General features: G+C 42.3%; 1 protein-coding gene across 1 annotated transcript; it reads right to left on the bottom strand.

The window, feature by feature from the left end:
- Window positions 1-2,233: 2,233 nt before the first annotated feature.
- On the bottom strand, window positions 2,234-6,338 carry LOC121873833. Its single transcript, XM_042377578.1, has 2 exons — window positions 5,359-6,338; window positions 2,234-4,069 (listed from the first exon to the last, which is right to left on the bottom strand). Exons 1-2 carry the CDS (start codon window positions 6,169-6,171, stop codon window positions 3,737-3,739), a joined length of 1,146 nt encoding a protein of 381 aa, XP_042233512.1. The 5' UTR covers window positions 6,172-6,338; the 3' UTR covers window positions 2,234-3,736.
- Window positions 6,339-13,028: the final 6,690 nt, after the last annotated feature.

Genomic DNA, 13,028 nt, shown 5'->3' with positions numbered 1-13,028 from the left:
TATGTCATGTAAATTAAAATTGTTTCTGCACAGGGGCAATGTGCAGAAACAATTTTAGTTCAAATAGGAAATGTATCCGCCAGAAGTTATCAGTTTGCAGACGCCAGTTTGTTATATTTACTGGTAACTTTGTACAGTATGATTTTTTTTTTATACACGTAAATTTTATTTATATTATTTTTTTAATATTAATGGATGATGGATGTTACAAGTATAATTTTGTAAAAGTATGAAAATTGGCATTCAGGACCTCATGTGAATCGCGAATAAACAGCTGATTTGCACCGCGAGTTGAGGGAAAACTATTTTACCTGCTATTTCCAAAATTAATATTTCACAATTTCTTTTGAAGCACGGTTATAGTATTATTTTTAAAGGCAATGATAAGAAAGGTTAAAATTAACTGATATTTTGGACTGAATATAATGATTGATTTGACCTCTTCGTTATTTCCAACTTGTGGTCTAAATTTTGATACTGAATGCCGTTTTCCCTTCTTGCTAAACATTCCTTTCTACATAATGTAATTGCTTTCGCTCTCGTCTCGCTACTTCTTCAAGAACAATAACAGATAACTAGCATGCCCAGTGCTAGAATAGCCCTCTCCCTGTTGTACGCCATGTTTGTTTTATGTTGTCTTCTGGGCACGGCAAAGTTCAGTGCTCCACCAAATAAGGACACTGCTATGAACTTAAGTGTTTCAAGACGTTTACTCCGCGAACGGCATTTTGCCCGAGCATATGGATAAGTGGAATACGACCTATATTCTGTGTTGTTCTTCATACTCTACGTATTACCGTGTTTAGTGAGAACCTTTAACGTGTTCATAGTGCTGTGCTGTTGTCAAGTCATCATCCAGTGGGCACTTGGAGTGTATAAGGTAAGTAAAATAATTTAATTTTATCAAATTCAGGTTATCAAATAGGTATGTTTAAGAAGTTTGTACACTTCTGATGTGACATGTTTAACATTGACAAAAATAATAGAAAATAGGCATAAAACGAGATGGTACCAGCGATCAATGTGCACTATCGTAGCAGAGCCATACTGTAGGTATAGGTCGATACGGCTCATCGCTTAGGCAGTGGCCTAGTATTACCAAATCTGCCGTTATGCTGCAAACAGACTATGGCGTATACGGGTCTTGCAAATATTAAATGATCCTGGTCTTTAATCACTTGAAAATATTCTGGTTATACTCTAGAACAGATCGCACATTAACCAGAAACTTAGGGAATTTCTCTATAAAAAGATTAATTGTTTTTACGTCATGAAAATCATTACTTAAATTACTGGTTAACTTGCGATAATATTCCAGAGTATTACCAGTGTTTATTTAGCATTACACGAGAGCCTCGTGTTTAACCCAACATATACAGTTTATTTCTTCTTAGTCATTAATAAACAACTAGGTTTGTCAGGGCGGCGTTCAGTTGGGCAATACGCGCGTTACGTAGTACGCTAAACGTGGCAGTATTGGCAAGGTCTATCGAAGACTTTTAGTATTGCAATACCGTATTTTCCCCACGCCGTGCGAAGCAAGCGATAGCTGATAGCTCGATGTGGATTGCTTTGTAGCGAGGTTTATTTCCAAATAAAAAAGATGGCGGCGGCCACAAGCGTCTTCTCTTTTTAGTTCTGTAAATCACTTTTTACATACGATTATGTCGTAAATTGAGGTAATTTATGTAGAAACATAACTAACTAACTGTAGGTGTTGGTAACCGATATAAAAATACCAGGATGGTGGTGGTGGTGATTGTACAGCGGTAACGATTGTTTCAAACGAATCTGACGTTCAATTGTGTCGCAAATGAGCCGTTATAAAGATACGATCCCCTAATTACCGACAATTGGTGAGTCATACCTATTTAGCACTAAAAATGGTAGGATTATATAAGTAAAGAATGAGTATGAACAACAATGGCACCAATAAATAAGGAAATAATTAATAAAGGAAATGTACAAATATTTCACCCACGTGTATATATATATATATATATATATATATATATATATATATATATATATATATATATATATATATATATATATATATATATATATGTGTGTGTGTGTGATAAATCTGAATCTCTACCCGCCAGGCTTCATGACACATACCTACAGTAAGTCACACATTTAGTTAGGTGAATATTATACAGTACTGATGTGGGTGGATTATCTCGTCCGTTTTCTATGGTTACCGACAAAAGGAGGTTTTGGAAGTGGCATATTGTTTATTTCTCTTTATTTCTACGTAACAACCTCTTTGGGTACAGTGGGGAAATGTTATCACATATCACAAAACATCTTTCTATAGAACTGCACATTTTATTTGGTTATCTTTACAGTACAGTAGTGTATTAAAGAACAGAGAAAACAGCCCAAATTTCTCTTTCTCAAGTACACTCGGGGTCAAAAGTTCACCCTCTCCCAAGCTGAAGCAGTATTGCTGACAAAATCCATGACCCTTCAGGCCTTTACCCCTTAATGCATGAGTCATAAAGGCAAGCATGAACTCCGCATGCTTCCCAGTTGGGCACTGTAAACGCTTCTGCGCTTCACCTTGCACAGGATGTAAGGGGGTGCCCAATAAACCAGCCCCCTCTTGGGCAATCTGTAATCTGTAAATCGCGGACTAGATGAAATAAAACTGCACACCCGGACCAGATGAGAGTCAGGGTAAGCTCAGAGACTCATTCCTATGACTCAGTTTCACCACGGGGAGCGAACTTTTGACCGTGACTATACCCTCCTCTTTTATATGGGTGCACCTGTCTAATGTGTCATATTTAATGTTTTACCTCACTTAAAACTACAGTCGTGATCCAAAGTTCGTATCCAGAAGGGCCGGGTGACCCAACTCCGTCAAGTCCAAAATAAATGAAGTGCGTTACTCAAGACCTAAAGTGAGGTAAATATAAAGCTACTCGTATACCCATGATTCAGTATTATGTTAATTATGTTTATTTGTACTAGAGGCAATGACGTGTTTTCACAAAGAAACTCGTACACTTAGGTTATGAATGGTTAGGCCATGTACTGTATGTATGGTAAGAGGCGTAATTATATATACAGTGTTGTTATATTTACTGTGACTCAGTAGACAGTGAGGGTGACCTGATCGCAGCTGCGTTAAGTGACTGAATTCTGTTATTTCTCCGGAAACGCTCCATGGTGTGTAACAACCTCGGGATGTAAGACAAATGTAGTGAGAACCCATGTATATATAAATTAATGAATATAAAATATTTACATTTATGGAGTTAGATACATTGGCATATATTCCCACATGAATGCGTGCACACTTCAACACGCGTGCGCAAACTTACATATTAACTTATGTACAGTATGTATAAAGGTACAATATGTGGGTATATAGACACACACAGTGACCTGCACTACTCCGTGTTGTCTGGGCATCACTCTGAAGGTTCTCTTCTTTGTAAATGTCACCAAGTCAAGCCAGAGTATTGCGCCATCACCTTGTTGTTATTTTTGACGCCCACTATTGAGATAACAGAAGCTACAGCAGTTAAAGATTCTCTTAACATTTATACTTTCCGAGTATAACTGAACACTAAACATACATTGCCAGGGTGATACGTTCTATGAGACTAATCAATAAAATAGGAGTCATATAAAAAATGGATATATTTCCCAGGTGAACTGTAGTGAGGAAGGCGCAATGTTTGTGTTCAGTCTTTACAGTGGAGGAGGTGTACAGCAGTGACACTCAGTGTTCCAGATCCGAGTTGCTGTCAATAATGCCATGCATCTCTACATAGCTACTCTCGGGCGCCAGTCCATCCCGGTTCTTCTCCCACATCTTCTGCTTCTCTTCCAGGAGGGAGAGTTTCGTCTGGGCCTGGTAGCGAGGTTCAGGAAACTCACCATTAGCGTCCATATTCGTCTTGGCATCATTGCGTCGACACTTGGCGGCGGCATCCGAGGTGGCGTTGTAGCAGCTAAAAGTCTTGGGGTCGAGCTTCTGGCGTAGGCGAGTCAGGGCGTCCTCCTCGAAACTCTCATAGTTGGGACCTGGGTCACTCTTCACCTGGCCTCGCCTCTGTAGCGGGAGGTGACTGTTAATTATGAAAGGAACCTGGCCACAGAGGGTTAGTGAATTATAATTATCTGCAGCAAATAAAACCCATCTTATACAGAAAAACACTAACACCTCACTCGACCCCAAACACTACTCCTACAACAACACGATAAGCTCCACACACACACACACACTTATGATATTGGAATTAGGAGGAGTCGTCTTTAACGGCCACTAGATGGTTGTAGTGTGATTCTGGACCGGTCTGGTAGTTAAACAAAAACATGGGAAGTGACGTGACGTGACCGATGACTCAAGCTACGAAGACAAAGAATTTATGTATTTAAGCAACATCACTAACTTACGTGGGAAATTCATATGGGAAAATTTTACGGCAGTCTCCCTTACGATAGATATTCTTGAACACCTGAAGATTTGCCCCGAGCTTATTTCACTGAAGATTAATTACTCTAGCGCTAACCTAACCTAACCTAAACAACTCGTGTGGGAGGGAGGAGGAACGGGGTGAAGTTATAGCGCAGGGAGGAGAGGTCACGATAGGGAGGAGTGAATGAATGAAGGTTGTTAGATTCTACTTGTAAACACTCAACAAAAAGCTACGTCGCTGATGACAGGCAGATAGATACAGTCGGTATTTATTGAGCAAAGTCATCATAAACACATTGGTTTAACATATACAGTTCCCCAAAACGTATCGTTATCCATAGAGTCGACGTGGTTCGTGGTTTTATGAGCATTGTTATTGCCATTATCTACTATGTGGATCAAAATTTCTGGTAACACTGTTGTACAGGCAACTGCCAGAATGTTAAAAACAATCAATGCTACCTAATCTAACCTAACCTAACCTAACCTAACTTAACCTAATCTAACCTAACTCCCCCGCCAAGGTAGCGTTAGGGTGTTTTAATCGTGAGGTGAAATAATTTGGAGACTAATCTTTAAGTAAACCCAGTTAAGATATACAAACAATGGTAAAGAGTAAGTCGATGTGAGTCTGAAGTCTGAACAGAATATAAGAGGCTGTTGACAAGAGGGATGGAATAACTCGGGTATACAGACGACTGAGATAAACGTTAGTAAATTATGAGTGTGTGATTTAGACTTAGTGGCTGCCACCGAGAGCGTAAGTTCAGGGAGGTGAAGACTGTAGTAGAGAGTGACTGAAATTTATTGACAATTAGTTTGAAAGGTATTTTGGTGAGACTAATCTGTACAGAAGTAGATCTGGTAATTGTTATAGTGTTTCCTTTGCCAATAAGAGAAGACTAGAGAAGGTTCCAGCTTACTAGGGCCTTAGGTAGTGGAGGCACTGGTGGTGGGTGGTCAGGGTGTTGGTTGTGTCGGTGGCGTCTAATCACGATGACGTAAACCCAGATGGTCACCACCAATAACACTAGGAAGACGCCACCCAGGACACCCAGCAGCAGCAGCGGGTTGGACACCGTTGCGATGGCCTCATATTTGACAATATCCAGAGGGGAGCAGTCGAAGAGTAGCTTTGAGGACCCGTCCACGAAGATCACAAAGCCCTTATAGCTGTGTGTTATTTGCCACTTAGATTCCATCGTTCGGGTTAACTTCCCTATTATAACTCTCAGCCCGTTCTTATCTGGCTTTAACCAGATTCGATGTTTGAAGTATTCTACCTCAACTTCTATCCAGGAACCGTTTGTGATGTCCATCAGTTCCCAGCTGTTGAAGACAATGTTCTTCGCGGTGGTGTATGGATCCTTTTGGTTTAGTTCATTATCTACCTTCATGTGAAACATTATTTTACGAAATCCTGGTTTTGGCTGAATGAAGAATTTGTACTTCTTCATATTTATTTCCTTCAGGAATACAACCTGGTCACTGGGAGACTCCACCTCAGAGCACTTTGGTGTTACAGTTTCTCTCTTTGTTATGACTTTAGGTTTAAACACGTGGCTGGTGTCCAGTGCCGTGTCTTGGTGTGAGCCTCCTGGAGACCCGTCACCAGTGTGGAGGGATTCATCTTGATGATTTTGTGACTGGATCGTGTGATTTTCTTGAGATATTTGACTGTTTGCAAAAGAAGCACTGAGCATTACACTGCACAAGACAGCCCGCAAGTAAGACATCGTTGATGTTCAGATGTATGGTTTACTCTGGCATGGGAGAAGAACACCGCCCTACGTTGTTGTTAAAACACCTACAATGTATCACTGGAAAACAGCCTTTGGTACCACTTTGCATTCAATAGCGGGAGCCTCTGTACCCTACCGTGTGGGTGAGTAGGACTCTACTGCCTGCGTCGCGGCAGGAGTGTTGGGTCGCTGTAGCCAGCTGCAGGACGTGAGTCACACTCCCAGGCAGGAGCCGCACCTCAGGAAGACCATTGACGTAAACAAGATGAACCAAGGCCTGATTGTTTCCCGTTGTTACCTTCACCTAAGAACCTGAAATCCTCGTAAAAGTTCCCATATGGCGGTAAACTTATGACAACTTGGATCCATTATTGAACACGAGTCACACAAAAGAATTATTAGATAAAGTTTGTTTATATCTTGCCTATACTCATCGTCGGTCAGTTTTTATCGAATAAAGCTATTGGTCTTCTAGTTTAAGGGTTACACACAAATATTTTCTTGAAAAATAGCACTATATCGTACACAGACCCAGCTGCTTATACCCACAAGACACAGGGTGTGAGATAAGACACGACTCTTTATGGCTCACCTTGCTGGGCTGACCATCCATCAGTCCGTGAATGGGTGTATGTCGTGGAGGACTTGAATATATACTGTACTGCCCTGAGTCGGAAGTCTGAGAGTCCCTGACAAAGGTTTAACTAAGACAGGAAAGGATCTATTAAGCAATTAGGTACTCTAAGACAGAAATGGTTCCAGAAATCTTTAACAGGTGTGTGTGTGTGTGTAATAATAATAATAATAATAATAAACGGTTTATTAATAGAGTTGCAGCCGGTGGCTGAAAATATACGGACTTACATTTGATTTAGACATAATGATATAATATGCATTGAATACATTTACACGGCTGTACAGTACATAAACCAGGAGTTGTTTATTATTTTAACAATAGATGGGATGGTGCTGTTCTTATATCTATCGGTGCTGGCTTTTATGGGCTGAATTTTGTTGTAGTGGCGGACTGCGGGAGTTGGGTGGGGGGCTGCAGGTGGCAGGAGGTGGCGATGACGAGGGTGGTGCAGTAGTCCACTGCCAAACCTTTCCAGTGCTTGGTGGTGGAGGTCACTGAGGGATGGCATTTCCAGGGTGGAGAGAGCATTGGTGTAGCCGGAGTATTCTGCGCCGAGCATGATTCTGCAGGCCCTTTTCTGTACCTTCTCTAGCTGACGTTGTTGGGTGGAGTTGAGAGATGACCAGGCTGGTGACGCATACGTTAGTTTGAGGAGAATAAAGGCGTTGTAGATGGTCCTCAGCTCTGGCGTGGGTGTCCCAAGTGACCGAAGTCGTCGTAGCATGTAGAGACGGTACGAGGCTGCCTTCACTGTGTTATTTACATGGGCCTTCCAGTCAAGTTTGTTGTCTATAGTTACACCCAGGAGTTTGTGTGTGTGTGTGTGTGTGTGTGTAATAATAATAATAATAATTAACGGTTTATTGAAAGAGCATGGCAGCCCGATGACTGAAATTATACAGTTACATAATTGGGGAATGGGTCACTTGATTGACAAATAATATACAAGTAACATATGTGATGCAAATATGATGTATAATAACTAGGTGGGGAGAAGGTCATGCTACAGGGCATTTCAACATAGTGACAGTGCAAAAATGTAAGACTGGCTGGGAGTGAATACACTGGTTGATTACAAGTTATTTATAATTGTTACATTGGTTGGGACCGGGCTGTACTTATAGCGATCAGTACGTGCTTGAAAGGGATCTCGGGTGGAAGTAGGAGCCGGTGTCGAGGATGGTGCAGAAGCTTCTCATCAAATTTGCAGATGAGGTCGTGGTGATGATCAGAGATAACCAAGAGGGTCAGTGTGTTGAGCGCTTCTTGATATGTGGAGTAGGAAGGGGAGAGAATAATCTTGCATGCCCTCTTTTGCACTTTTTCTAGGTGTTTATGTTGTGTGGCATTTAGGGAGGAAGACCAGACAGGGGAGGCATAGGTGAGGTTGGGAAGTATGAATGTTGAATAAACACTGAGGAGCTCGGGCTTAGGAACTCCGAGGGACTTGAGTCGGCGGAGGAGGTGGAGACGAAAATTGCGTCTGTGTGGCAGGGACTTTTTACTTTTATCCTCTTCTGACAGGTTGTTCTAAGAGTTCACAAGTCTCACTACGAGAAAGTTCGCCCTCAGTTTTCTGGACTAATGACTTCTTCAGCCTTGAGCTGTGATCCCTTGTATGGGCGAGCGTTCGCCAGCTCCAGGTAAGGGCATTCGACTGAGTAGTGCCCTCTGAGATGTTTATACACCCCAATTAGGTTACCCCTTGCGGCCTTGCCTAGATTATACTACAGCTAGGCAATTGCAGACGCTCTAATCTCTCTGGATAGCTTAGGTGCCGTAGTGCAGGCACCTTTCGGGTGGCCCTCCTTTGGATATTTTCAATCAACTGACAGTACTCTCATGTCCACAAAAAAACGTAAAACTACACCGTGACGCTTCGACAATGTTACTTTCATTGGTACCAGATATCAAAATAAGTACGTTCTGTTTAATATGGCGGGAGTCCGCCCCCAGGCTAGGAAGTAAGTATGTTTCTTTGGTTGCTTAGGTCAGGTTCTCGTAAATGTCGTTTCCTTTAAAATACTTTTAGAGTATAGTGCCAGGAACTCTCACCTGTAAATACTCATAATGTTAGAGGAATTAGAGAGGGAGATAGAGAGATGGTGAGAATCAGGGTAAAAAGTCTTATTTCTATAATTACTTTATGTTATAGACAGAGAGTAAACCAGGGGTGAAAAGTCTCATTCCTCTCCTCATCTCACCATTCAGTTTTGTGGTGTAGTGGAAAGGAAGCAGGCATCCTAAGTACAGTACATCATTACACCATATTGTCTTATCACAGTATGACTCAAACCTCACATCCTTATTTCTCTTGTTCTTTTTTTTTCTTTTTTTTTTTGGGGGAACTGTCAACACGCTATTTAATCTTGATGCAACACTTGAGATTTTCACCCCCAAAAAAAATATATATATTCTTATTCAGATTTATTTATAATATATATATATATATATATATATATATATATATATATATATATATATATATATATATATATATATATATATATATATATATATATATATATATATATATATATATATATATATATATATATATATATATATATATAATTGTTCTCAGTAGTTAGGTCACTGAAGATTGCATGAAGTCACTTAGAAATATCATGTATTTCAGGCCACAACAGGAAACAGCTGTATTGTGTTGTATAAGAAATGTATCATTGTATGTTACTAAAAGTCCGGCCTGTGAACAGTGTGGTGAAGAAATACGAGTGATTGCGTCAAGCAGCTGAATAAACTTTGATCATTACGCAAACAATAAGGAATAGTGATGGTGTATGGGAAAAATAAGTACGTTTGTTTATTGTTGGGATCTCCTGAGGTTTAGACACCCCAACTTAAACACCTTCATGCTGCCTATCTATCGTTACCTCATCATCGACGCCATTGGTTAGCTTACTAGCCAATCAGGTGGTGAGTCAGTCTCTCTACTACACACTATTGACAGGTTCTGGCACTTGTATTTTTGTATAGTCGCTGGTAATGTCGTCATGAAACACGATAAGAGAACGTTTCGTCAGTCGTCCCAAGACCAAGTACCGTACTCTATATACACGACATGAAAGGTTCAAGTCCCTGTGTCAAAGGTCAAGGTTTACATTTGACGAGTGGGTTTGGTTACTGGAGCACTGCTACACCGACTCCAACAATTACCACCACACCCGACACCGAAACCGACCCCTGACACCGACCCTGGCATCGACCCTGACACCGACCCTGGCATCGACCCTGACACCGAAACCTGACATCGTCCCAGACACCGACCCTGATACCGACACTACCCACCACGACAACCTCGACACCAACCACTAATGAGCGCCCGACCGGATGTGACGTCATTGAGCTAAACATGTGATGAAAAGTTGAAAACAAAGAGAGAGACGGTGGAGCACAGAATGCCAGTTTTTACTGTGTTTAAGTTCTTCCCATCTGTCTCTCACGAAACTCAACATCCAGTACAGCAAATGTTTAACTTGAGCTGAATCTTTATTGTAATACCCCTGAAGATGTTTGTATTACGGCTATTAACATTTGAACTCTAAAGAAATATTATTGTGGTATATTTAATTGGTTCTTAGTTTAACACCTGAAAGGAAAATGGAAAGAATGAATAGCGAGTAGTAGGGAAGAGATGTAGTTCTTGATGACAGTATATATGTTAACTTTTATCCTCTCCACCACTGATCGGCTCGTTAGCCACTTGGGCGATCGGTCACGTCTCTGTTACGCACTGTTGGCAAGCACTGGGCATGCACCGGCTCCTGAATGTACCTGAACCTGCTCCAGTGTTGGTCAAGTCTGGTCTTGAAAGAGCTCACACTCGGTGCCGTCACAACACTTTCTGGTAGATTGTTCCAAGAGTTCACAACTCTCACTCCGAAAAAGTTTGCTCTCACAGTTTTCTGGACCTGCGGCTTCTTCAATCTTGAGCTGTGACCCCTTGTGGAGTAAGCATCCACCAGCTCCAAGTAAGGACACTCCCTGAATATAACCCATGTACACCCGTCCCCGTTCCTCCTCGACTCTTCCCTTCTCTGCTGCAAGTCCTGCAGGAGCTTCTTGTGCTGTTCCCTCTGCATTACCGTGCGATCTGGGTGAATGAAATACTCCGAGATGCCTCGCTCCTTGCTAAGTTTTTTGCCTGCCGAATAACCTCCCATTTCTCCTCCTCATTCACTAGTGTGATCCTGGGGGGGGGGGGGAAACTTATTCCCCTGCTTTTGTCCCAGCCTCCCACATCCTGAGGGGTTGATCAGGTAAACAACTATCAATGGTAACTCTGAAGCAGTGTGAATATAGCCCACTGTAGGTTAAGACTATCCGGCAGTGTGACCGGCACTGGACTCGACTGCCCATATTTCTCCCAACTGTAAAGTCACGTTATGTACCCCAGGCGCGAACCAGGATTGGAAATGAACGCTGCATCCACTTGAAAATTGCATTCCTCCTATGGGTACAATTCGTCAATAAAAATCAATTACTGTAAAAGAGACATTGTGGATTTTGTAGTTGAATTCTAGGATATTTTTCCTTAAATATTATGAGTGTTTCTTAAGACTCACTACATGTCTAGCAATGAATACGAAAAGAATAAAGTGCGGTGAGCTGACGAATGGTAGTGACATTTACGTATATCATTAGGGAAACCTTAGAATCAAGGAGCGGGAGGCAGGGGAACTGTACGACTCATACATCATTATCGCCGTCACATTCGGGACAAACGCTTCATGAATTTAGATATAACAACACCTACGTTTTAAAGTGATGATAAAAAGTAGCCACTAGTGCCTCATAGATATAGATATAACAACACCTACGTTTTGAAGTGGTGAAAAAACTGTACCCTTTATGTTAGACCATGAAAAATAGGTGGAGTGAAAGTAGTCGTGACAGATGAGAAAAACTTCACGGAAACTGATAAAGGTATCATGACTAAACATTATTAAAAAATAAATTATTCCACATGTAGTTGCCCAAGATATTTCGTCATGTTTACTGACAAGATTAACATATAGCGTGACTGAAGCATGGGTGGTGTGACTGAAGCATGGGTGGTGTACCTGAAGCATGGGTGGTGTGACTGAAGCATGGGTGATGTACCTGAAACATGGGTGGTGTGACTGAAGCATGGGTGGGGACTGAAGCATGGGTGGTGTGACTGAAGCATGGGTGATGTACCTGAAGCATGGGTGGTGTGACTGAAGCATGGGTGTGGTGTGACTGAAGCATGGTGGTGAAACTGAAAGCATGGGTGGTGTGACTGAAGCATGGGTGATGTACCTGAAGCATGCGTTGAAGTGAAGCATGGGTGGGGACTGGAAGCATGGATGGTGTGACTGAAGCATGGGTGATGCCTGAAACATGGGTGGGACAGGCATGGATGGGCAACTGAAGCATGGGTGATGTACCTGAAGCATGGTGGTGACTGAAGCATGGGTGGTGTAACTGAAGCATGGTGGTGTAACTGAAGCATGGGTGTGTATTGATTGAAGCATGGGTGGTGACTGAAGCATGGGACTGGTGTGATTGTTGGATTAGCACATGGGTGGTGACTGAAGCATGGGTGGTGTGGCTGAAGCATGGGGTGGGTGTACCTGAAGCAGCATGGTGGTGAATGAAACATGGGTGGTGTGACTGAAGCATGGGTGGTGTACCTGAAGCATAGGTGGTGACTGAAGCATGGGTGGTGTGACTGAAGCATGGATGTGATTGAAGCTAAGCACGGTGCAATCTACCTGACTATGGGTGTGACTGAACATGGTGGTGTGACTGGGCATGTGGGTGGTGGTGACTGAAGCATGGGTGGTGTGACTGAAACATGGGTGGTGTGACTGAAGCTTATGGGTGGTGTGACTGAAGCATGGGTGGTGTGACTGAAACATGGGTGGTGTGACTGAAGCATGGGTGGTGTGACTGAAGCGCCGTGGTGTGACTGAAGCATGGGTGGTGTGACTGAAGAACGGGTGGTGTGCTGGGGGTGTGACTGAAACATGGGTGGTGTGATTGAAGCTGGGTGGTGTGACTGGCAGGGTGGTGACTGAAGTATGGGTGGTTTGACTGAAGCGTGGGTGATGTGACTGAAGTATGGGTGGTGTGACTGAAACATGGGTGGTTTGACTGAAGCGTGGGTGATGTGACTGAAGTATGGGTGGTGTGACTGAAACATGGGTGGTGTGACTGAAGCATGGGT

The sequence above is a fragment of the Homarus americanus genome, unplaced genomic scaffold (genome assembly GCF_018991925.1).
Source record: "Homarus americanus isolate GMGI-L3 unplaced genomic scaffold, GMGI_Hamer_2.0 scaffold25827, whole genome shotgun sequence".
Lineage (NCBI taxonomy): Eukaryota > Metazoa > Arthropoda > Malacostraca > Decapoda > Nephropidae > Homarus > Homarus americanus.
Note: the sequence above shows the minus strand (reverse complement) of the source record. Positions and strands in the feature narration are given on the sequence as shown.